Source organism: Martes martes (assembly GCF_963455335.1).
Source record: "Martes martes genome assembly, chromosome: 10".
NCBI classification, from domain to species: Eukaryota; Metazoa; Chordata; class Mammalia; order Carnivora; family Mustelidae; genus Martes; species Martes martes.
The window spans coordinates 61311653-61338124 of NC_137898.1; the positions used below are offsets into that span (position 1 = coordinate 61311653).

The 26472-nt window shown below is 37.2% G+C and overlaps 1 protein-coding gene across 1 annotated transcript in view; it reads left to right on the forward strand.

The window, feature by feature from the left end:
* UVRAG (UV radiation resistance associated) overlaps window positions 1-26472 on the forward strand; it is a 301274-nt gene that overhangs the window by 24304 nt on the left and 250498 nt on the right. The window contains exons 2-3 of the mRNA XM_080817446.1: window positions 7971-8088; window positions 15619-15653. Of these exons, the coding sequence (XP_080673572.1) occupies window positions 7971-8088; window positions 15619-15653 (153 nt within the window). The remainder of the gene's footprint in view (window positions 1-7970; window positions 8089-15618; window positions 15654-26472) is intronic.

A 26472-nucleotide genomic window follows, 5' to 3' on the forward strand; every position in this document is an offset into this window, starting at 1 on the left:
GTGACTTGTGGAATTGCTTGGTCAAATGTTACATACAATTTAAAATTTAATAATTATTGCTAAATTGCTGTCCCTCCAAATTGAACCAGTTTGTATTTCTTCCTGCATTATTTTCCTTACTTATATCAACTGTGACAAAAACTAAATAGTTTGACCATTTAATCAGATAGGATTCTTCATTATTTCTATTGCTGAGTAAGAAAAAAAATTAGTGGCATAAAACAACATCATCATTTATTTTGCTTATGATTGTGCAGTTTCGTTTGGCTGTGGTAGGAATGACTTTTTTCTGCTTTATTTGGTGTCATTTCTGGTGGCTTCAAGGCTGGGGGCTGACATGGTCACTTATATGTCTAGCTATAGCTGGGATCTCTCTTGAGGCCGTGGAGAGCAACTACAAAGTCCTTTTCATGTAGCTGCGTGGTGTCTTCACATTCGTGTGATGGGGCTCTAAGAAAGCATCCTAAGACAACTGGATAATTTTATGATTTAGCCTTGGAAGTCATGTAGTCTAATTTCTACCATTGTCACAGTCCTGCCTACATTAAGGGAGAAGGAACATAGACCCCATTTTGTTACGGAGGAGTGGCAGTGTCACATTGTAAGAGAGCACGGGGGGGTGTGATGTTTGGTACAGACCTGTTTGGAAACTAGTCTTCCATGAGGTGGGATGGTTGTTTTGATGTGAATATCTTTAATTAGGAGCGTGATTATACATCTTCTCATATGTTTATTGACCATTTCTGTTGCTTTTTCTTTTCCATTTCTTTTTCTTCTCGTATGGTTTATAGACCATTTCCATTTCTTTTTATATCCTTTGTCTCCTTTTCTATCAGGTTATAGAGTATTGATTATATTATTGATTTATAATAGCCCTTGTAGATTAAGCAAATTAGACTCAAAATTTGTTTTGGAAGATGCCTCTCTATGGTCTTAGAAGTCATAAAAGGTGTGTGTGGGATGGCTATTTAGTTTGGCAATGGTGGGGATTTGCGGAGTGATTATATTTAAGAAACACAGTATTTGTGTTTTTGAAGCAAGGGTTACGGATAGGGAAGGAAGGGTGAATGGGAGCCATATTCTCCTCCTGTTAGCTGTTAGCCTCCCTGAATCACTCTCTACAGCAGTGACGAGGAACAAGATCAAAGACACATTAGTTCTCTTTGGTCGCTATTATACCTTGGAAGTCAGAACATTTTAGATACCTGCAAGGGAATGGTAAAACTCAGGAGGAATATAGAACCCCAATGACATATTTCACTACTGAAAATTGTTTTGGATTTCTTTTTGTTCTGGGGTGTGATTTGACTATTTTTAAAGCTGTGCTGTCACCCATATTGAGATTCAAAATTATATTAACAAAAATGAATTGACCAACCAGAAATGTTCATTTTCTAAAACATGGGGATGTTGAGCAAAATGAAACATTTCTTTGTATCCTGCCACTAAATGTTACTCTTCATCTACTAACCTGTTACGGGATAAATCCTAAATAAATAGTCACAATATTAATCTCCCTAGTTGTAATCTTTGACAGTTTTATGGGAACTTGGCTGGTGGTTGTCATTGCAATTCTTATTTTAGGTGTAGTTTGATCCAGAGACACTAAAATTCTTGGCAGGGTCTGAATCTCATATCTTTTTGCTCTGCTTTCTTCCTTGTTGGTTTCATTCTTTGGTTTCACTCTGATGAAGGATAGCTGCCAACATCTCCAGCTCTGTATCCTTCCAGATTCAGGGCCAGTGTGGGGGAAAAAAAAATCTTAATAATTTAATATAATTTCTGAGTCTTTCAGTCATCCTAATTAAGTCATATGTTAAGGTCGGGGGGTGGAATGTGCTGATTGACCTGACCTCAGTCATGCCAGGAACATCCTTGGGGTTGGAGGTAGAGTTAATTCTACAGGAAGCATAGAGATTGATAGTAGAGGAGGGTGATTCTACAAGGGAGTTTTTCTGTTTGTTTTGTTTTAGTCAAATAGGTGCTGGGCAGGACAAAATAAACACAAAATACAAAAAAAAAAAAAAACCAAACCCAAAACTTTAGACTACTTTTTTTTTTTTTTTTAAGATTTTATTTATTTCAGAGAGAGAGAGAGAGAGCACAAGTGGGGAAGACAGGCCAAGGGAGAGGTAGAAGCAGACTCCCCACTGAGCAGGGAGCCCAATGTGGGGCTCAGTCACCGGACCCGGAGATCATGACCTGAGCCGAAAGCAGACTCTTAACCAACTGAGCCACCCAGGCACCTCTAGACTACTGTTAAGGTTTGAAGCAGTTGGCTAACAACAGTAGTAGTATTAACAAGTTTTTTAGAGGCATGAGTTTCAGTCATTACTAATGAGTAATTATTATTTTTTTTTACTAAAGCAAATGCTTCAGATCTCGAACGCATACCACTTAAATCTTGTTTTAGAATTTATATTTGAAAGATTTGTAAAAATATTAGGAATTTAGGGTCATACAGGTCTTTTGCTCACTACCAACATTTCAGGTAGTAGAGTTGTGCTCTCATTATATCTATCAATCTTCCAAATCGAAGCTAAATAGGAAATTTTGATTTTATATGTTAGTGAATGTTTTTATTTCCTACATAGGATATTTTAGAGATAGTGTTTCAAAGATTTTAAGCCATGTTAATTCCAATTTAAAAGTTAAAATCTGTTAAGCTTTAGTTTTGGGGGTGGATGTTACAAGAGTACAACTTTGCTTCCTAAACCTATTGCTGAAGAACGACGCACAAAGAGTATTTCATAACCATAAAGGCATAGAACATTTGAGAAAGTTTAAGGAGATTGCTAGTTAAGAAAACTGCATAGGATGTTATCTTAAAGAATAATTCCAAAGTTTGTGGAAATTTTAATTACTCAGAGTATTCATACTTTCCTGAGGTACGTGAGCCAATTTAGATCATAAGACAGATTTGATTTCAGCTGTCTTTTGGTGGGTCATTTGAAGAGGTAAGTCTTTTTTTTTTAAGATTTTATTTGTCAGAAAAAAAAAAAAAAGATTTTATTTGTCAGAGAAGGAGAGCACACAAACAGGCGGAGTGGCAGCTGAAGATAGATGTTTAACTGACTGAGCCACTGGGTGTCCCATACCACAACATTCTTGACTGGGTTAATTCACAGGAGATTTATTAATTCAGTCAATAAACATTTATTGTGTGCCTGCCATTTGCTAGGTACTCAGCTAGATGCTGGAAATACAAGTATAAATTTAAAAAAAATCTCTGGGGTGCCTGGGTGGCTTAGTTGGTTAAGTGTCTGCCTTTGGCTTAGGTCATGGTATCAGGCTCCTTGCTCAGCGGGCAGCCTGCTTCTCCCTCTGCCTGCTGCTTCCCCTGCTTGTGCATGTGTGCTCTCTTTCTCTGACAAATAAATAAATAAAATCTTTAAAAATAAATAAAATAAAATCTCTTACTCATCGAATTTATATTCTTGTTGGGGAAGATAGACAAATATCTGGAACTAACCCTTTTCCCATGTTAGGTAAAATTACATACTGTTCTTCAAGTATAGATCTTCTGGGGGACCTGAAAACAAGAGAGGATCCTTTAGGTCACTCTGGTTTCTTCAGTAATTCTTGGATCATAGGATAATAATGTCGGTGAAGGTAGTTAATGTTTCCTAAAACTGGTGATAATTTTTGGTATTGCTTTTATATTTTGGACTAGGTTTAGTTGGTTTAAACTTTTTCTTACTTATTTAACTTTACTTTTTGAGTATGTAAGACATTTATATGGTACAGAAGTCGAAACTGTATAAGCAAGTAGCAGGAAAGTCTTATTTTTATCTGTATTCCCTCTAGCTTGTTCTCACCCCTATAGGCAATCATTTTTTATGAGTTTCTGACTTAACCTTCCATTGTTTCTTTTTAATTGCATTAAATGTTACGGGAAGGAGAGGAAGAGAAGAAGTGGGAATCTAAAGGAAGGAAATGAAAAAAACAAAACAACAAAAAACAACCCCCCGCCAAAACCAAACTTTGCTACACTATTTCTTGGGGCACCTGGGTGGCTCAGTTGGTTAAGCAGCTGCCTTCGGCTCGGGTCATGATCCCAGGGTCCCGGGATCGAGCCCCGAATCAGCCTCCCTGCTCAGTGGGGAGTCTGCTTTTCCCGCTCCCTCTGCCTGCTGCTCTGCCTACTTGTACTCTCTATCTCTCTGTCAAATAAATAAATAAAATCTTAAAAAAAAATTGAAAGGAAGGAAATGAATGGTGGGAATGAAGAAGAGTTTTATTAATAAAATCGGGCTTGTGAAATGTTTTATTGGCACTCTTTTTGTCCTGCTTACACAACTCCTAACTCTGAAAGAGACAAAAACTAAAAAAAAAAGAACTTTATTTGGAATAATTTTAAATTTACAGAAAAGTTTTAAAAATGTTCAGAGAATTTCCTTCATTCAGTTTCCCCTAATGTCATCATATCTTACATTACCATTTTTCATGTGCCAAAACTAAAAAGTAACATTGACACATTATTATTAATTAAACTCCATTTTATTACAGTTTAGCATTTTTAAAAATAAAAAGCAGCTTTATGATAAAATTGGAATGAATATTATTAAAGAGGAAGCCAAGACAAAAAGCACAAGAGGCTTCATGTGTACCTTTACTGCCTTTCACCAAGATTACATCAATAATTAACCTATAAAGAGTTGATTTCCTTTGTCCCTTCTAGCTGCTGGGAGCATCTTGTATTTTATTTAATCATGGTGTAATGAGAATACTTACCATAATGCTTTTGAAATAAATAAAATAGGGGGAAAAGGCAAAAAGTTGTACAACCCAAAGTCTGTGCTTTAAGTGTAGTTGGTTAATTTGTGGAGGAGGTTTTTGTTTTTTGTTTGTGTTTTTTTTTTGTTGTTGTTTGTTTGTTTTCTATAAGTCTTCGTATAAAATGCCCTGATGTGGTCAGTTTTGTTTTACTCACGTTAGTGGAAGGAGCATGGAAGCGATTGATAGTGACATATTGGTAACCCCCCCAGGTAAATGTTTGTAGACTCCACTGCTGATTGTAGAATTGTAGAGCTTGGAGTCTGAAGGTGTCTTCGAGCTGGTTGTGCTTACTTCCTAGATAGTGGAAAGATCTCTTTAGTAATATCTATGCATCTGTGTAGATTACATCTCTGGTCAAGCCTTGCACATTGCTTCGTAAGGCAGTCTGTTCCATTATTATTATATTTGTCATAAAATTATTCTCTTGTGTTGAAGGATAGATCATTGCTCACTCTGCCCTCTGTGGCAATAGGGCAGTGTAAAGACCAGCCTGCATCAGTTGTACGTGTGTGTGTGTGCGCGCACGTGCGCGCGTGTGTACAGGAGATAGAAGTGTATGATACACATCCATATATAGGTGTAACCCCTTGCTTTCCTTCTTCTTTCTTTCCTTCCTTCTTTTGAGATGTATTGCCCATTTTTTATTTATTATTTTCTATTTGGTTACATAGGAATGTTGGGATAAAGAGATGCATAATGATAATGAGTAAAACCTTATGTCATGGGGTTGTTATGCAGATTCAATAACATCTTATGTTTGAAGTGTTTAGTACAGAGCATGGCACATGGTAAGCATTTAAGAAGTGCTGACAGTGTAGTGATGGTAATAGTCTCGGTTATCAAGTCATTTCCTCCATTAATAGGGACGATAACTAATCAACTAGTAAGACTAGTTTAAATGAGGTAAGTGCTATTGGAGAGATAGAAGCAAAGTTCTTATTTGTTCAAATAAAGGAGCAACTAATCTCAGAGACAAAGGAAGAAGTCTTTTCTCCTAAACTTTGAAGTAGAAATAGGATGTCCTTTAAGAGGATGGTATCCTAGAGTGCCTGGGTGGCTCAGTCGGTTAAGCGGCTGCCTTTGACTCATGGCATGATCCCAGGGTCCTGGGATCGAGTGCCGCATAGGGTACCCTGCTCAGTGGGGCATCTGCTTCTTCATCTCCCTCTGCCCCTCCCCTCTGCTTATGCTCTCTCAATCTCATTCTCTCTCTCAAAATAAATAAATAAAATGTTAAAAAAATAGAAAGAATGGTATTCTAGATTGAGGGGCTAGCATTAGCAAAAGCCTGGGGCTAGGAACATGCATGATCTTTTTCATGGAACCTTAATCATTTGTATGTGACTGGGGGTTGGATATGTAGAAGATCTAGTGAGAAGTAAGCATAGGATGTGGAGAGGTCAGATTGTACAGGGCTTTGAAAGCAATAGGGCAAGTTTGTACTTTATTCTAGAGGCTTTGAGTAATATTTTCAGGTCTGTGAACAGAAGACCAGGATTGTAATCTTACAGCAAAATAGATGTGGTTAATCTTCTTGTTAATTTAAAATCTTGATTGAGAGGGCTAATGAAAAATATATAGGAGGAAGAGTTAGTGGCTGTAATCCAAGGTATGAAATGGAAACCATTGGCAGATTGTGTAAAAATGAGTTTTTTAGAATAAGCCCTAAGAACTTTTTATTTTTTGAAGATTTTATTTATTTATTTGAGAGAGAGAGAATGAGCAAGCATGAGCAGGGGGAGGGGTAGAGGGAAAGGGAGAGAGAGAAATGGGCTTCCTGCTCAGTGGAGGGCCCATGGAGAGCGCATGCAGGGCTCCATCCTAGGACCCTGAGATCATGACTGGAGCTGAAGGCAGGCGCTTAACCCACTAAGCCACCCAAGCGCCCCAGCCACAGGAACTTTTTGTAAATATATTTGGGCCTTTTCATACTTAGAGTATTAAACAAATGTATTGGACAATAACCTCTCAAAGAATCTTAATCTCTAGATTGGGAGAAAGGATTAGGTTGCTATGTGCATGGAAAGACAGAACTGTAGTTTTCCAGCTGACTGCATATGTAGGACTTACTCAATAGGTTGGGCTGTCTTTCAGCTTGAAGGGAGAGCTTTAAGCATATTTTAAATTTTTTTTTTTTTTTTTTTAGATTTTATTTATTTATTTGACAGACAGAGATCACAAGTAGGCAGAGAGGCAGGCAGAGAGAGAGAGAGGGGAAAGCAGGCTTCCCGCCGAGCAGAGAGCCCGATGCGGGGCTCGATCCCAGGACCCTGGGATCATGACCCGGGCCGAAGGCAGAGGCTCAACCCACTGAGCCACCCAGGTGCCCCTTTAAGCATATTTTAAAACTGAGCACTCGATTTCTATTTTTTAGTATGGAAATAATTATCTGACACAGGGAACTAGCCTTTGGGAATGAATCTGATGTGCCCAGACTTGAGCATTACCAACATCTTCTCTTTTTGATATGCTTTTGTTTGTCTATTTGTTACCTTGTATTTTTGTTGATTTCTACCGTTGCTTATTTAGTGTTTGCCTTTTCAACAATTGGGACACCAAATGATTTGTGCATCTTAGTTGGAGAAATTGTTGGGAAGGAGAAACAGATCAGGAAAGAGAGAGATTGTTTGGCTGCTGGTTTGGTGAAAATTTAATTTAAGCTCACTACAGTTGGGTTACTGACTGGCTGGCTGGAGTGCCCAGTGACTTATGTTTTGGCTTGGCATCTTTTCCTGGTTGTACATATGATGTGGCTTCTAGAATGCACTAGCAACAGGGGGTGTATGTATGTAAAAACTGCTTGTCTGTAGGTATGAGATGGATTTGCATGTCTACTAGTATTCTTCTGAAGGGAAGAAAGCAAATTACTACTTAGTTTGTATTCCAGGAAATACTAATGCTATTGTACAGTTATATAGTACTTATGTAAATAACATTTATGCTCTTTGACAATACTTTGTATCTGTTGTCATTTCATGCTCACAACAACCTTGTAAATGAGATTGGGCAGGTATAATTCCTATTTGACAGAGGGGATGCTGAGGCATAAATAAGAGACTGGGTTAAGGTTACTGGCTCAACAGATCAATAACTGGGGCAGCTTCCTAGGTTTCATTTTCAGATTGTAACTTTCAGAAGATCTTACAGGAGGAAAAGCTGAATGTGTCCCTCTTTTTTGTTGTTATTTTTAGCGACGTCTCAGACACCTTCGGAACATTGCTGCCCGGAACATTGTTAATAGAAATGGCCATCAGCTCCTTGATACCTACTTCACGCTTCACTTGTGTAATACGGAGAAGATATATAAAGGTGAGGAAATCTGTGGACATTTCCACAGATTGTTACATCTCCTTTTTATTCTTTTGTAACACAAGTGAGTATCGGTGCCTCTCGATTTGCTATTATTGCTTATTGGAAAGCTAAACTGTCAATGCTATCTGAAAATATTTCATGAGCAGTTGTTACATATATCATATATAAAAGAAACATGGCTTTTGGATAGTTCTTAATTGCTAAATTTATCATTTATTTATGAATGTTAGCTATGAATGTTTTTGTTCAGTAGGTACCATGAAAGTAGGTATATGAGTCCAGTATATGTACTAATTTTATTTTCTTTAAAACATAATTTTAAAAAATATTGTGGTAAAATTGAAACCAATTTATGTCTTCTCATATTTGCAATTCCTTGTGTATTTGTGGGGTCATTTTTAGAAGAATGGCTTGGTTTCCTTGACTTCATCTGCACATGTTGTACTGTGGACTGCTGCATAAGTGGCAATTCTGAGAATAGAACAAATAAATATTTGATTCAAAATCACAGGCGTCTTTTGAGTACATATTGGATTAAAGGCACTTGGATATAATCAGTTGACCTGTGTTGGGTGGTACAAGGGAACAAACATGGTATATGGGAGGAATATTGAATTAGGATTGAAAATAGAGAGTAGGTCTAGCTGTGTGACGCTGGACAACGATCATGGCTTTTTGAAACCTCACTTTGCCCATTTGTAAAGTGGAGATAATGATGCCTTACAAAGTGTGGGAGGAACAACTGAGATAAAGTGATAACACTGGGTAAAATGTGATTGAAGATATATTTATATAAACAAAAAGTGGTGTTATTTTAGAGTTACTAAGGGCTTATTTGAATTTTGTACCATGATAAAGATGAAAAATTCAAACGACATTTTACCTTTCTGGTTTTAATAACTTTTTTTTTTTTTTTAAGATTGTATTTGAGAGAGGGAGAGAAAGCATGAATGGAGGGAGAGGTATAGGGAAAGGGATAAGCAGATGCGCGGGGAGCCCAACAGCATGGGGCTTGATCCCAGGACTCTGAGATCATGACCTGAGCTGAAGGCAGACGCTTAACCAACTGAGCCACCCAGGTACCCCTGGTTTTAATTACTTTTAAAGACCGTTATTAAAGCAGTAGTCATTTAATACCTTTTTTGTTTTTTTAATTTCAATACCAGTATATGCCCATTAAAAGATTCAATCAAGAATTACATAGGGTAGAACCATGACCATAATGTAAAGAGCATTAAAATAATTTTTAAGGATGAAAAAAAAGACTCTAAATTCTGCATTTTGATATAATTTTATTTCATTCTTATTTTTCATTGTAACCATTGCATATTCTTAAAACACCATTAAATCTGAATGATTAATGCTAGCTACTAAAACAAATACTGCAGCTCTAAGTGGCATAACATAATAAATTTCTTACACTAAGTCCAGTGCAGGTGTTCTTATCAGGCATTGTCTTGGCAGTTGTCCTCTAAGCAGTGACTCAGGTATCCCAGCTCCTTCTATTTTGGAATGCTGCTATCATCAATACATGACTTTTGGCATGGCAAGAAAGAAGGATTATTTGAGGGCGTTTTCTTTCTTTTTTTTTTTATGGAAATGGCCTACATGAATTTTATAACATTTCATTGGCCATAAATCAGTAGTGTCATCTATTTTAATGGAAAGGGGCCTGGGGTATGTTGTCTTCCTATGTGTCCAGAAGGAAAATGAAACAGTTTGGTCATTGTCTTCGGGTATAAGCATTTTTGCAGACCTTAATGCATTTGGTCTGCTGCTCACTAGTGGGTTTTATCATTAGCAATATATGACAGTGCCAGAGTGTTTTCTTTTTTTGATTAATTAAAAAAAATTAAAAAAAATTTTTTTAAGTAGTCTCTACACTGAGTGTGGGGCTTGAACCTACAACCCTGAGATCAAGAATCACATGCTCTACCGACTGAGACTTTTAGGTGACCCATGCCAGAGTGTTAAAAAAAATTTTTTTTAAGATTTATTTATCTCTCTTGGGGTGGGAGAGAGGGATAGAGTGTCAGAGAGAGGGAGAGAAGCAGACTCCCCGTTGAGTGCAGAGCCCCTTGGGGGGCTCATCCCATGACCCTGAGACCATGATCTAAGCGGAAACTAAGAGTTGGATGCTTAACCAACTGAGTCACCCAGGCGCCCCGAGTGTTTTAAATTATTGATTGTTTTCTATATAATTAGTCCTTGATTATCTTCATAAAACTTTTGTGTTCTTACTCCAGCGTTATCTTTGATAATAATAATTAACATAGTACTTACCAGCACATTTTAGGTATTTGTTTATAGTTAAAGTAGTTAATAAGAAGAGCGTAGTCAGGGGCTGGTTGATGACTGTCTTTTTAAAAGTTGTCTAAGAGATGTGGAAGCAAAGTGACTTTTTTGGTTTAATCTTTGTCTTCTTCTAGCTCAGACTACACCTTGAGTTTAGAAGTTATCATAGACTTCTTCTTAAAGTTGCTGCCATGAAATGATCATTCTACAGTGAGGGGGTAGCTGGTACTCCACAAGGGAGTACAGTCTCTGCCAGTGGTGGTGAGTCTGTCGCTAACTGGCAAGCCGCTTGACTAGGACATTTATTCCCTCTTGTGAGCTTTGGTGAATTTACCTCTAAAATGAGAACTGATGATTTTGGAGGCTTCCTCCTACTCCAAAATGTCATGGCTGAATGGAATCTATTTATCATCTTCTTTTGGGCCCGCATGTTGGGTTTTATAACTTTTAACTACCATAGGAGGAGCCAGGAAATTGTTTCCTTAATAAGTCTAGTTAATCCACCTTACCTTGTTGGACCTGTGATGATAAACACAAATATTCACTTCATGATCTTTTTTTTTTTAATTTTATTTATTTATTTGACAGACAGGGATCACAAGTAGGCAGAGAGGCAGGCAGAGAGAGAGGGGGATGCAGGCTCCCCGCTGAGCAGAGAGCCGGATGTGGGGCTCGATCCCAAGACCCTGAGATCATGACCCGAGCCGAAGGCAGAGGCTTTAACCCACTGAGCCACCCACATGCCCCAACTTCATGATCTTTATGTGGCCCTTGGTGTAGGATGACCACGGTAGAGGGCCAGTTGGCTCTTCTTACAAACTCACTTGTACCACCTGTTTAGTGGCATCATTTCTCAGTTTCATTTATTTTTAAAGATTTTATTTATTTATTTGAGAGAGAGAGAATATGAATGGTGGGAGAGAGAGAAGCAGATTCTGCTGAGCAGAGAGCCCAATATGGGGCTTTATCTCAGGACCTGGAGATCATGACCTGAGCTGGAGGCAGACGCTTAACTGACTGAGTCACCTAGACGTCCCCGTTTCTTAGTTTCAAAAGAAGTTTTTGTTTGTTTGTTTTTTAAATTGGAAGAATATTTGAAATACTGATCTCTAAGTTATTCTTTTATTTTGACTGAATTCACAGTAGATCCTAAGAAGTTATGTGTGATTTTTTTTTTGACTTTTGACATCTTTCAGTGCTCTTAGGACACTGCCTACTTGTTAGGTAGTTCAGATCAAAGTTATCACAACCCCAGAGAACAAAACCTTGTGTTAATCGATGAAGAGCTAGGGTTGTAATCGTGGTTTCCTCTTAAACTTGAAATTTTTATAAAATCATGTTTGTTCTTCAGTCATAGTTCTTTTTTCACCCATGAAATGTGAGTGCCCAGAATGCCACCCAGTTATTTTGAATACATCAGAAGATGAACTCCGTATAATCCAGAAAATTTTGGGTTAGTTTTGTTCACTGCACTTGGAACAATGCTTGGCACATATTAAGCCCTCATATTTTTTTCCATTTAATTTTTTGAATAGCTAATGCAGTCATGGTTCAAAGTATATATAAAGGTTTCAAATCTTTTCAACTGTCTCATCTCCGTGGTTTTTTTTACCCCACCCTAATAACCACTGTTCTACATTTCTTGTTTCTCTTTGCTGAATTCTTTATGCAAATACAAATAAAAATAGTACCAAACTATATATATTTCTGTGCCTTGCATTTTTCATCTAAAATGTCTTAGATGTTTGTCTATAGAAAGCTTCCCTGATTTTTCAGAGCTTCCCTAATTTTTTTTTTCTGCACAGTTCTGCTGTAAATAGATGTACTGTGATTTATTTAATTGGCTTCTCTTGGTAGGCATTTAGGTTGTCCTAGTCTTGCTCTGCACACAGGACTGCTTTGAATAACTTTATAAGTACATTATTTTGTATGAGTGCTAGTATAGCTGTGGGGTAAATTTCCAGGAAGTGGAAAGAGCAAAGGATGTGTACTTCTAGTTTTCGTAGATATTGCAAATTTTTTTTTTTTTATTTGCATTCCCACTTGCTAGGTATGAGTGCCTTTTCTCCCACAGGCTCACCAACAGACTGTGCAATCAAACTTTTGAATTTTTGCCAATCTGATAGGTGAAAAATAGTTTTATAGTATAGTTTAAGTTTGTATTTCTTCTTTTATGAGTGAGGTTGAGGTACTAAAAAAGCATTTGTTAAATGAATGGAATGCTGCATAACAGCCAAAACATGCCACTGAAACCATGCTGTGCAGTCTCTGATTGCTTTGTTTTTCTAGGTCTGACTTAGCATGGATAGAGAGGCATTTGTATCTAATGGGCCCTTTCATGTAGAAATAGGTCTTGGGTGGTATCTTTTTAAAAATTTACTTGTTAAATAGTTCTGCTTAAAGTGAATTAATAAAAATTACTAGAACTGTGTTAATAAAAATTACAGTTTACAAAGTGTTTTTAATTCACTATTTCATTTGAGCCTCACAATAACCCTGTTATTTTCCATTTGTCATTATCCTTTGAAAGTTAAGCTATGTGACCCAAAAGGTTGACTGACTTGTCCAGAGTGAATATCATAGGTGGAATGGGGACTGGAATTATTTTTTGACTCTAAATTCTCCCACATTCACTATTAAATTCTCCTGTGTTCACTATTAAATCACTACTGTATCATGCTGCTCATATTACTGACAATATTTTAGATGTAACAGAATGGTGGACAGTGTTCGCCCATGTTTAGCATGTTAGAAATTACCTCAGACTCCATGATTTCTTGTAGGGCTTTTTTGTGGACCTCTTTCCATTTAAATTAGCAGGTCTATTTGGAAGGTCTCATGGAGAAAGCAAATTGTTTAGTTTCATTTATACATACATTCAGTCAGCAAAATTTTGGAAGAAATAATGATACTAGTCATCTTCTTAGAGCTGCAGATACATATTTTGGGAACTGTTCAATTTAGACACTTCGCAGATTAAACTGAGGAATTCTTTCTAAAGAAAAGAGGAATATCTGTTTTTTCCCATTGATTTTAAAGTAATACATGCTTGCAAAAAATTCAAACAACACAAAATTTTTTGTGTGTGTAAAGTGAAACTACTTTGAAATAAAAAATGATTTTTTTATCCCTTTAAGTTTTTTCCCCCTAAAAATAAACATGGTACATATAAATTAGAATACACACGTGCACGCGCCTGTGCGTACGCACACACACACACACACACACACACATACCTACACACAAACATCTTTATAGTTAATTTATGGTTGGAATAATTGGTTAATCGTTTGGGAAAAATGGAAAGAATAATACTTAGGGTTGCTATTATTGGGAAAACAGGTATTTTCATAAGTGAGATTGTAAAGTGGTACAACACATTTATAGAATATGGCAGTATCTACCAAATTCAAACTGTATTTTTCCTTTTATCTTGCATTCTCTTTCTAAATATTTATCTTATAGATCTCTGAATGATTATTTATAATATTACTTGAAATATCTAAATATTAGCAGTAATCTAAATGTCCACCAGAGAGTCCTTTTAAAAATAATTAGAATTATCTCTTTTCTTATTTCAAATAGAAAAATAGGATACTGCCAAGCAGAAAATAAAAGTTAGCAGCCTATTCCTATTACCTAAGGTAAACATTATTAACATAATTATAAAAATTTGGATCCTGTTGTGAATTCTTAGAACCTGTCTTTTTTTTTAACTTGATACGTAGTGGTTATCTTTCTATAAAATAAAATAATTATCCACATATATATGTATATATATTTTTTTTTAGGAAAGACAAACATAGAGTAATATAGATAGTATATTTATCAAGAAATACTTTAATCTAAAGATCTTGCCTGTAAGAGTTTTATGTTTAGGCCTACTGTTCATTTATTGCCTGACTCTTCCTTAGCTTTAGTTTTTAGTAGACTTTGACATGTCTCACTATTTTTGAGTTTCATCTATACTATTACATACTTAATATATATTTTTAAGTTCATTATTTAAAAAAGTTTTTAGAGATTTATTCATTTGAGAGAGAGAGAAATGGTGCATGTGTGCACACAAGGGGAGGAGCAGAGGGAAAGAACCCCAGGCAGACTCCATGCTGAGCATGGAGCCCAACTTGGGGCTTCATCTCATGACCCTGAGATCATGACCTGAGCCAAAATCAGGAGCTGAGTGCTGAACTGATTGAACCACCCATCATTATTTTTAAACTTGCATCTAAGTAAAATAACTCATTCAATTAAAAAGTATTTATTGAGTGTCTATTCTGTGCCAGGAATGGTTTTACATGCTGAGGACATAGCAGTTGTATTAAACAAATGCTTCCGTCCTTTCAGACCTTACAGTTAGGGGTTGAGGAATATATGAGACATAAATTTAAATATATAAGGAAAAAATAAAGTGTGTCTGTGTATCACCCAACATCATGTCAAGTACCAGTGGTCCATGTATCACACCTGGGAAATTTGTCTTCTAGCAACACAAGGATATGAAGGTCCTTGTAGACTCTGCAGAGACAGTGTGTCATGATGGTGACTTCAGCAGGTTCAGAAGAGGCAGTGTTTGCATCTCTGCCATATTTCTCTCTTTTGATTGTACCTCTAGGTTTGTAATGTTTACAGTACACATGAAGGTCTGTAGAATCGTGAGATTTTAATGCTTACAGAGCATATGAAATCAGTTTTTATAGAGTGGTGGTAAGGTAGGAGAGAAGAAAGTCTAAATTTTTAAGGGCTTAAATTTGAATCTGGGGTAAAATTTGCTAAATTAAATCTTAACAGGTTTTGGTCTTTCTTTATGAACATTTTTCCTTTAAGACCCTTTTATTTAATTTTAATTTTATTTATTTATTTTTATTTATTTATATTTTACAGCTAAATGTATAGAGAAAATAGATCCCTTGAAAGTGTTTTAAATGTTTTACTGGAACATATGTTAAAAAAATTTATAGGATTGGGACACCTGGGTGGCTCAGTGGGTTAAGCCTCTGCCTTCAGCTCGGGTCACGATCTCAGGGTCCTGGGATTGAGCCCCACGTCGGGCTCTCTGCTCAGCAGGGAGCCTGCTTCCTCCCTCTCTCTCTGCCTGCCTCTCTGCCTACTTGTGATCTCTGTCTGTCAAATAAATAAATAAAATCTTTAAAAAAAATTTATAGGATTAAGAGTTAATGAGCTTATTTTCTTTCATATCACTTATTGGTTTTTTTTTTTCTTCTTTTCCAGAATTTTATAGGAGTGAAGTGATTAAGAATTCCTTGGTAAGTTTGCTTTCTGACAGGTACACTTGACTAAACCTATAACTCCTGTTTCAGAAAATGCTGAGACATAAGTTCAAGTTCAGTTCTGCTATTTATTATGATACTTCTACGGTTAAATCTTCTGCTTAGTTTTTGCTTAAATTTTCATTGATTTGTTCATTGCTGTATCTCTCATCCTTAGAACATGCCTGGCACATAGTAGGTGCCTGACAAATACTTGCTGAATGAACTGATATTTTCTCTATTAAAAATTTCAGTGTTTTTAAAAATTCATATTCTATAATACCGTTAGGTTTTTTTTTATTATCTGGTTTATGAAACATAATAAATGATGCCTTTGTTTAGATAAAATTCTTAAGACTTGTATGTCTAGGGCCATTGCATAGGATCTTCCCACTTATTATTTGGTGGTGGAATTGCTAAGGTAGAAATTTGGAAGTGTCCTACTTTTGATAATGTACACATGTTTGCACAAAAGGCTCAGTTTATTGGGCCATGTTGACAAAAAAAGGACTTTTATAGGAATTATAATATCTTCTTAGTGGTCAAGACCGCTGGATTTGGCCTTTGTCCACTTTTGCAACCTCATTTCTTAATAGTTTTCCTCACTCATTGTGCTCTAGGCATACCTCATTTTTTTGGTGCTTCAAACATGCTGAGCTACTCTCCCTTTCTTATGTCTAGAACACTTGTTTCCCCAGCTCTTTGTTTGGCTAAAGACATCTTTGAGGTCTCAAGTTATAGGACTTTGGTTTGGTCTTCTATGACTGTTCCATTGAAAGTGGTTCCCTTTCTCCTAGTCACTCTTTTTTATGTCACCTATTTTACTTTCTTTAGAACATTCATCACTCTTAGAAACTCTTGTTCATTGATTTCTTTATGTTGATTACGTGTCTCCCGCCTATTAGAACATAAGTTCCATGAGGGCAGGGACCTTGTGTAGAGTCTAGAATAGTATCTTTGCTCACTAAATACTTGTTAGATGAATAAATGGATATCAGTTATGTGTTATGTTTACAGAATCCATTTACATACGAGTTCCATTTTGATCCTTACAACAACCTCTAAGAAGATGAGGTAGGTCTTAAGGAACTGATATCCAGAGAGGCCCAATAACTTTTGTAGTCACATAACCGTAGGACTGGATCTGAAGTTCAGACCTCTCTCTTTAGATCTCTCCTACTCTTGCCTCTTTATCAAGCTGCCTTCTCAATGTCTCTAAAATAAAATAAAAATTTGGATCCAGGGCCAGACAGTTTCCTTGAGCCTGTTTCTGAGGAGCTCCAATCACCAGTACAGCTCTTGTTCTGCATATATTAAATGACATGAAATGACTAGCGCCATGCCTGACACATAGTAGCTCAAGAGTCAATATTAGTGTCTCTTTGTCCCCTGGCTCAGGCGAAAATGTAAGTGTCCTACACACCAGGGAGAACTGGGGAAGAGTGGGTGGTTGCAGGGGCAGATAGAATAGAATTTCACCTTGATTTATTCTACCCTCCTTTTGGTAGTCAAAACTCTATTGGAAATGGTTTTACACCATCCCATTGCTTTTTCTCTGGATTTGGGTCATAGTGGATCCTGTGCCAATAGTGCTACGTTAGTGTATTGTTCTACATTATTGTATTGTATTTACTTGGTATTCACTTGCCTTTCAAGTTCGTATTTCTAAAACCATCTCGTTGAATGTTAACTCTTCAGCCCTTCTGGCTCCCATCTTCTGTTGCTTCTGAAATGGCCATGAGGTTGTGATATCTTCATGCCTGGTGTACTTAGGTTGAATAAATGTTTTATAAAAATACTGTAGAACAGATTTCAGACAATGGAGATATTTGGACAAAAGACTTGCAAGGTCCTTTCCGGTTACAGTTTGTCCTGCAGTTGTTTCCTGGGGATCCCACTTTGAGCATTTGCGTCCATTGTGATTGTTGATGAACGGTTTCCTCTCCCAAAGTAGCTGACAGCTTTTGGAGGTCAAGAGACTGCTTGAATATCTTTATGTCCTCTGGCTCCCCGTGTACTCCTTGGGAGTTGTTGGATAAATGTTGATTGGTTTATGTTTCCTTTTAAGGATATTCTTTGAGGTTATGATATTTCTGGCAAGGATTGTCTTTCCTATCTTTTATAGTTTAATATAGATTTGATAGACTGTAGTTCATATATTCTTTTCTTTTGGAAAGGACTCTTCCTTCTTTGTTTTTTTGTTAAATCATTGTGACTGATTCAGTTTAATGGGCATTGAGTACCACAGGAGTCAACAACCCTCAGAGAATATGCTGGAGATGGCACATTGTTATCTACCTGCTTGCTGTTTCTGAAGAACCACAGATGAGCAAAGTTTGTAGGTTTTTTCCCTGCTTAGGAGCTCGTGATTCATAAGCTGTTGTGATATCTGCTGAATAGAGTTAGCGATTTAAATGCTTTTATTCCTCCTGGTTGCCCTTTGTGCTTGGCACATAGAAAGTGCTCAGCCAGTGTTTCTTAGTGAATGGATTCCTCCATAAATATGTTTATTGACTGACTTCTGAGTTATATCCTGAACCCCCAATCCTCAATTAGCTATTAAAGATAGGCAAAGTAATGCTTCATTGATTTTTAGCTGAAGCTTTGGGTGAATTTTCACCCTGGTGAACTAAGCTGGGCTCTAGTGAGCTTGTATTCTTTTTTTACTCCTTTAACTTCAAGGCTTCAACTGTTTTTCCTAGGTTTGTATTTTTAGCTTGGTCCCCAGTCCAGGGTGGCTGCTTTTGCCATTGTGATGCCAAAGGAAACATGGAAAATGGACATGAGTTAAAAAGAATGTTTTCGCCCAAAGGTGAAATTGACCTTATGGGCATATTCCTTGGGTCTTTCTAACTCTTGGCTACTGCAGATCACTGCCTCGGTGCTGTTGGTGTTCTGTGCCCTGCTTGGTACATTTGCAACTAGCCATGTGTGGCTACTGACTGCTTAAAGTGTGGTTCAGTAATACTGGAGAACTAAATTTTTAATTTTATTTAATTCTAATTTAAATAGCCACAAGTGGCTAATGGATATGGTATTGGACAGCATGGTTCTGGATGCTTCTGAAGAGCTTTCTTACAATCTGACATTAGCAGGAAGAGGTTTCCCTTTTTCTGTGCTTTGAGAAAACAAAACTTTGGGGGCACCTGGGTGGCTCAGTCGGTTCAGGGACTGACTGGCTCTTGATTTCAGCTCAGGTTGTGGGATCCAGTCCTGTGTGGGATTTTGTACTCAGTATGGAGTCTACCTGAGATTCTCTCTCCCTCTCTCTCTCTCTCTGCCTCTGCCCTGCCCCTACTCCCTCTCTCTTTCTAAGTAAATAAAAATCTTTAAAAAACAAAAGAACGAAGAACCTTGTCCTTATACCACTGATACCATTCTAAAGTGGCGTGATAGCTGTTCTTTGGTTGTCTTAGCTTCTTTAATATATATGATAAACCTTACAAAGGCAGGGACCTGTATGTGTCATCTTCATAACCGCCAGAGTCATTGTGATGGCTTGTGTTTGGCAAACAAGTAAGACAAGAAAAATAGCCTAAGCCATGTTAGTTCTAAAAGTCACCATTATTTTATGTTCACCGAGAAAAATAAACACTTGTAATTACATTGGAACACAGGACCTTCGTAATAGTCCTGAATGAGTCGTGATTCGATCTTCCTAGCCTCTTGTTACTTTGACATTTCTTTTACCCATTCCAAGGTATTTATTTAGCAGTCTTTCCTTCCTTTAGGTATATTGCTTGACCTGTGTTGGGAATCTTTCGTATCTCAGTAACAGAACATAAATACATTTTCTCAATCTGTGGGAATTTCATTAAGTCTTAAAAAAAAAGATGATGAGGTTTTTTTCTTCATTCACAAATAATGTTTCTCTAATACCAAATTCATGTCGTCTTGTTTTATGTCTGTGCCCTTTTGCCTATACAGAACTTAATACTTTTTTTTTTGAAGTTTAACATACATAAAGAAGAGATTACAGTTCTTAAATATACAACTTGATGAATTTTCTGAAATTGAATATACTGGTATAACCAGCTTCCAGGTCAATAAATAGAGTATTTTTAGCGACCCTGAAGGCCCCTCATGCCTTCTTCAGTTACTGCTACTGTCCTGACTTAACATCATAAATTAATTTTATCTACTTCTAAGCTTTACAGAAATGAAATCATACAGTACTCCTTTGTATCTGACTTGCACTTTATATTGAAAGAGTCTCAACTGTATATTTTAAGAGTCATTCAGATTGTGGGTATATTTGTAGTTTGTTTATTCTGTAATACTGCGTTGTGTGAATGTACCAGAATTTATCGATTCTTCTGTTGAGGGCATTTGGTTAGTTTCTAGTTTTTGAACTAATATGAATAGTGCTGCTGTGACCATTCTCTTGTGTATCTGTTGGTTGACCCTATGTGTACATTTCTGTTAATGTGATACATATCTAGGAGTGGACCTGTAGGGAATATTCATAGAATCCACTTTAGTATATATTGCCAAATAGCTTTTCCAAATTTTTGTTTCAATTATACTCTTGCCAGTGGTGTTTGAGAGTACTGGGTTACTCTATGTTGTTCCAATCACTTTCTGTTTTTTTAAACTTTTGAATTTAAAAATTTGATAGATGTTATATACAGGGCTTTTTGTTTGTTTGTTTCAGTTTAAACCCATAGAGATATTTTAAATGGCATTAAAGTCAGCACGGGTGAACAGGGTTCAGCATGCCCAATTTAAGAGTTTAAGAACAGTTATTTTTAAGGTTGTGCATGTAGACAGTGACATCTAGTGACTGCCACCTGGCGGTCAAAAATAGTAGAACCTTATTGATCTTAATATTTCTAAAATTAAAATTCATCCTCAATGTGAAGGAAAGTGCATGTTAGAATTAATGATAAATTAGACGATGTTAGATGGTATTAAAAATAATGGCATAAAATAAAGCAGAATAAGAAAGTATCTGGCAGTGCTGGTTTCTGGTTTCCTTTGGTAGTCACATAGACAAAATGTCACATAGATGAAATCATTTGAATAGACACCTGAAGGAAGTGAGGGAGAAGCTATGTACCTGTGTGGGGGAAGACTGTTACAGGCCAGGAAGCAGGAAGGTTACAAAGGCAGGAGTGTCCTTGAGGTCTTTAAGAACTGGCTAAGAAGCTAGTCTGGCTGGGGTTGGGTGGGGTGAGTAGAGGTGGTTTAAGATCTTGCTAGGCAAGTATGACAACAGGGACAGAGGAATTGAGGGTCAGGGCAGCAAGGGAAATGACCTGGAGAGATGGGAGATGATGGTCAAGAGCTGGTCAGCAGGAGAGAGATTTGGACAGGGATATAGTTGCAGGCCACACAAAGTTAGGGGTAGACAAAGACACTGTCTGGTAGACAAACACACTGAATGTATTCATTTTTCTGTTTTCTAATGTCCCTAGCACAGTGCTTCACCCAGAGAAGTCCAATAAATGCCTATTGCATTGAGTAACTGAAGAATCCAGCTTCTGCAGGCTAGAAGGTGGAGATGTGTCTCCAAGTTACAAGTCAGAGCTCTGGTTTCTTCTCAGATATATTTAACATAGAACAATTAATTGTCAGTGTACAATTCAGCTTTAAAGTTCTCTGGCTTCAGGTAGCCATATTCTCTAAATGATTAGTTAACTTTTGGATTTTGTTATTGTTGTTCAGGAGGAGATAGATTGAAGGGTCATTGGTTAATAAGCAAAACGATTGAAGCAGTAAGAATGGAAGTAACTAAATTCTCTAAAGTTGATTTTGTATATTCACAAAAGTACAGATGAATTAGGTAATGAAACCATATGTACCCATCTTCAACAATTACAAAGTTGATCATTAGATACTTTTACAAAAAGGGAGTTTTTAAACTTCAATTACAAAATTAAAATCTCATAGTGGGAGTAAGAGCAGTGGTAGTTTGTGTGTGTGTTGAGATTTGTACATGTGTGTTTCTTAAATAAATAAGAGGTATCAATTATAAAGTACCCACCTGTGATTCTAGTCATGTGTTGGATGCGTGATGTACATTGGTTCTTATCCTGATACCTGTGCTATAAGGTAAGAAATATGCCTGTTCAATAGTTCGGGAAACTGAGGTTCAGACAGGCTGAGAAACTTGCTTTAGGCCCCTAGGGTAATCGTGACGTTGGAAAGCCCTGCTCTTCTATAGCTTTATGCTGCCTGCCTTACTTCACACTTCCTTTAGCTTCCTTCCTTCAACTGAGTCAGTGTCTGCTAGAGGTCTAGTAGAGGTCAGTGATGGCCCTTGTGATTGAATAAGCAAAGGTCTAGAGCAAGTTTTATTTTTTATTTTTTTAAATTTATTTGACAGAGAGAGAGATCACAAGTAAGCAGAGAGGCAGGCAGAAAGAGAGGGAGAAGCAGGCTCCCCGCTGAGCAGAGAGCCTGATGCGGGGCTCGATCCCAGGACCCTGAGATCATGACGTGAGCCGAAGGCAGAGGCTTTAACCCAGTGAGCCACCCAGGCATCCCAGGAAAACTGCAAGAGCAAGTATTTTTAGGGACAACATGTGATGTAATTATCAGAATCATAAACTTTACTTGAAATTTTGACTTCCTGAGCTGTTTTTAAATCTTTGGGGAAAAAAACTGATCCGACGGTATACTTTTTATGAGTTACTGGCCTGTGTGATTGTCAAAGTTTATGTTTCAGTTGAATTGTAACCAAATAAATTAACATTTCATCTCTATGGGTATGCATGAGTAGAGAGTTGTCTCCTCTTAATTATGCCAGATTATGTTACCCTGTATTAAACTGCACCGTCTTTGGGGTTTTCTAACTTCTGTCTGGTCAACTACATGACATGGAAGGAGACTAAGATAATTGACACATACAGTTATAGTACCAGGGAAGAACAGGGTTCTTTGAAAACACATCGGAGTATTATTTATCTCATTTTAAGAGAGGCTGGCTAGGAAAGGTTTCTAGCTGAAGCTAATTTCTAAGTTGAGATGTGAAGGATGAGTAGAGGTGAATTAGACAGGGAAAGAGTTTATTGGGCTGAGAAGTAACTACTGCTTTATAACGTCAGCATGCAATTCCCAAGAGTTATCTTGTATGTTTAGAGAAATTTTTATGACTTCTTAAGTTGTGTTTCTTATGATCATACATTTGTTACTGGGTGATAAGAACAGTGATAGTTTATGTTTTGAAATTTCTTTTGTACAAGTGTGTTTCTTTAATAAAAAAACAGTCATTGAGCAGCGTTATGGAGAAATTGCTCTGGCTAAATAATGAGTTTACATTCTCCTGTGGGTAGTGAGTGGGCAGTGAACTTTTCAGAGCCATAAATATCCTGATATTCTGCAGCTGTACCACAGTGAATATGGTATAGGTCCCTAGATCATCTTAGTACTTGGATAATTTGTTCCATCTATGAAAGAGGCTGACCTGTATAGGTTAAATATAAATATAAATCATCTGGGTCTTTACAATAACATTATTGGGCAATAAAGTCTTTCAGTGTGTCTGAATATACCAAATCAGGAATTACGGCTCTTTGGCGGCCATGTCATGAAAGTATGAAGGAAGGTCATTGTAATGAGAAGACTGACAATAGCTGTGCTGTATTAATGTTGTATTGGCTTAGAAAAGAAACCCATGTCATCTATTCAACCGTATGAAGTAACTTCAGAACACCACTCTCACTTTCAAAGGCTTTTTTTTTTTTTTAAGATTTTATTTATTTATTTGACAGAGAGAGATCACAAGCATGCAGAGAGGCAGGCAGAGAGAGAGGGGGAAGCAGGCTCCCTGCCAAGCAGAGAGCCTGATTTGGGGCTCGATCCCAGGACCCTGAGATCATACCTGAGCTGAAGGCAGAGGCTTAACCCACTGAGCCACCAGGCACCCTCAAAGGCTTTTAATTTATTTTAGAGTGAAGTATTTACGAATATTTAATACAACTGCCCCCCCCCAAGTCCTCCCTCTCCCTGTTCAGATATATTCACCAAGTCTTTTCCTTTTTTCACTTTGGGAAGGGGTGGTTATTTCATGGTTTTTCTGGTGCTTTATTACTCTGAGAGTGAGAATTTGAAATTATACTGTGTCATAATCTAGGGCCCATGTACTTTTGTTGAGAGGTGATCTTACACATAGAGTAAATAGCTACTTTTTCAGGTGGTATAATTTGAAGGTCAGGAGGTCCTCTAACACCTTTAGACTTTAGACTTTAAGGCCTAAAACCTTTATTTGATTTATCGCTTCAGCCTCCTCCTTTTAAGATGCTGTCTTTTTTTCTGCTATTGGGTCTTTAAAGAATATAGTTTCATTACTTTTCATTGAGATAGAACACACATTGCAGTAAAGGGCAAAAATAATAGCCTGATGACTTTTTAAAGGGAGTAGTTCAAAAAGTAGAACATTATCGGCACTCCTTTGTTCTTTCTCTAGTCACTCCCTGCTCCCAAGGAGAACCACTGTCTTGACTTGAAGCACCATTGGTTAGTCTTGCTTGTTTTTGAACCTCTCTCTCTCTCTCTCTCTCTGGCATGTCCTCTCCTGCTTAGCATTACGTGTGTGAGATTCATCCATGTCGTTGCATGCCATAGTTCATTCTAATGGCATGTCCTTTGGTGCACATGTATATGCATTTCACTGCTGTTAGGTGGATACCTGGGAGAGGAGTCAAGGTCATAGGTTACTTTCAGCTTTAGTGGATACTTCCAAATAGTTTTTTGAAATGTTTATACCAGTTACAGGCCCAGCAGCAGTGTGAGGTTTTAGTTGCTCTGCATCCTTCTCCAAACTTGGTATTATCTGTTTTTAAAATTTTAGCAGTTCTGGTTGGACAGCGATATTGTGCTATGTTTTTAATTCACATTTCCTCATACAGTATTCTAATTGAGTAACTTTTCAGGTTTTATGCTCTTACTGGCCATTTGGATACTGTTTGTTTGTTTTTAAAGATTTTAATTATTTATTTGAGAGAGAGACAGAGAGACCACAAGCAGGGGGAAAAGGACTCCCCACTGAGCAGGGAGCCTGACACGGGGCTTAATCACAGGACCCTGAGATCATGACCTGAGCTGAAGTCAGAGCTTAACTGACTGAGCCACCCAGGTGCCTTCTTTTTTTTTTTTTTTTTTTGTGTATAAAGTTCATGTTCTGGAAAAATATACCAATTAATACCAATTAGGAATAAACAAATTGTATGCAATGACTTGACACTTTTTAAGTTTATAGGATATATTTGATCTAACTTGATAATTTAAGTAGTTCTATTTTCATGCTTCTTGTTTTTGACTATTTGAGGTTAGTGGAGTTGGTGGTCTGTTGAATTCCAGTTAGGTGAAATATTATCATTTGAATATTTCATATCTCCCTCCCCTTCCCTTTCCTATTTAGGGGACATTATTTACCTTTTTCTCATTGACTCAAGCCTATCAGAAGTGACATCAGATCTTACATCCTTCAGGGGCTTCCTAGGACATAAAGCCTGATTGCTTTATGCTAAACGGTCCCCAGCAGCATGGGCTACCTCTATTCAGAAGTTATCTGATGTTGTCACTATCTTTTTTCTAAATTGTTTTTCATTGTTATCATGTCTTTAAAGTCATATATATAGACTTTGACCTCTTGCTCTAGATATAACCAAATGTATGACCTTAGGCAAGTTATTTAATGGTGTATAGTATCAGTTTCTCCTTTGAAAAATTGGGATGAAGCCGTGGACTCACAGGTCTCCGAGTTTTATCAAGATTAAGTATAGCTTATCTGGAATGAATACTTCATTCTTGTAGTAGTAATATTCTAGCCTTTGCTGTCATGTTTAATTACTTATTTGTGTCTCAGCCCTGCTCAGGGGTATAGTATGGTAATGGGGCAGTAAGAGCAAGTTTGAATCATGTGAAGTTCCTTTTGCCCAGAGAATGGGGCACAGGTAGAGGGCAAAATTCTTTCTTTTTCTTTCTGCCTCTGGCTGTGGGCTCTAAAACAAGGAAATTGTTGACAATCTCATAAGGCCCTTTTATTCTAAATTCTGTCTTCTGTGCTTTGGTGGGGAGAAAAAAAACCCAAGAACCAAACACACAAAAAAAGAACATGAGAGGAATGTTAGTGACCTAGGTTCAAATTCTGGAGCTGTGTTTACTAGGAGACCTTAGCCAAGACCCTTAGTTACTGTGTTTCATTGATTCTAAGATGCACATTTTTTACACAGTTTAACACCCCTGAAATCTAGATGCATCTTAAAATCATTACTACTACTTCTCCTTTTTTGGGGGTGGGGAGAGTTGGTGGGGAGGGGTAGAGGGAGAGAGAGAGAGAATCTTAAGCAGGTTCCATGCCCAGCGTGAGCCCTTTGCAGGGCTTGATCTTAGGACCCTGAGATCATGACTTGAGCCAAAATAAAGAGTGGGATGCTTAACTGACTGAGCCCTGAGTCATTCTTTTTTAATGGCCTATAAAATAATGATGCATCTTATAGATGGTGGTATCTCAGATTTGATGAAATGACATTTGGTCTTTTTAACTATTGAAGTCAACATATTGTCCTATTTACATCAGGTGGACTTATTGTTGAGATGAACAGGGCTGTTTTATTAAACAGATAGGTACTTCTTCTGTGTAATGGTAGGATAGGCATTATTCGTATATATATATCTGACTTTATATAGTACTTATCACTAATAAGTGTTAAATGACAGCTTTCACTATAATTATTATTACTCTTTTTAAGCTTTATAGAAACCCAGTGAAGCGATAATTATTCTGGTTTTTATAAGTGAGTATTCTAAGATACAGAGGGGATTATGTGGTTTAACAGTATAGTTTAATTTCGGTGCTTGCCTCTCTACC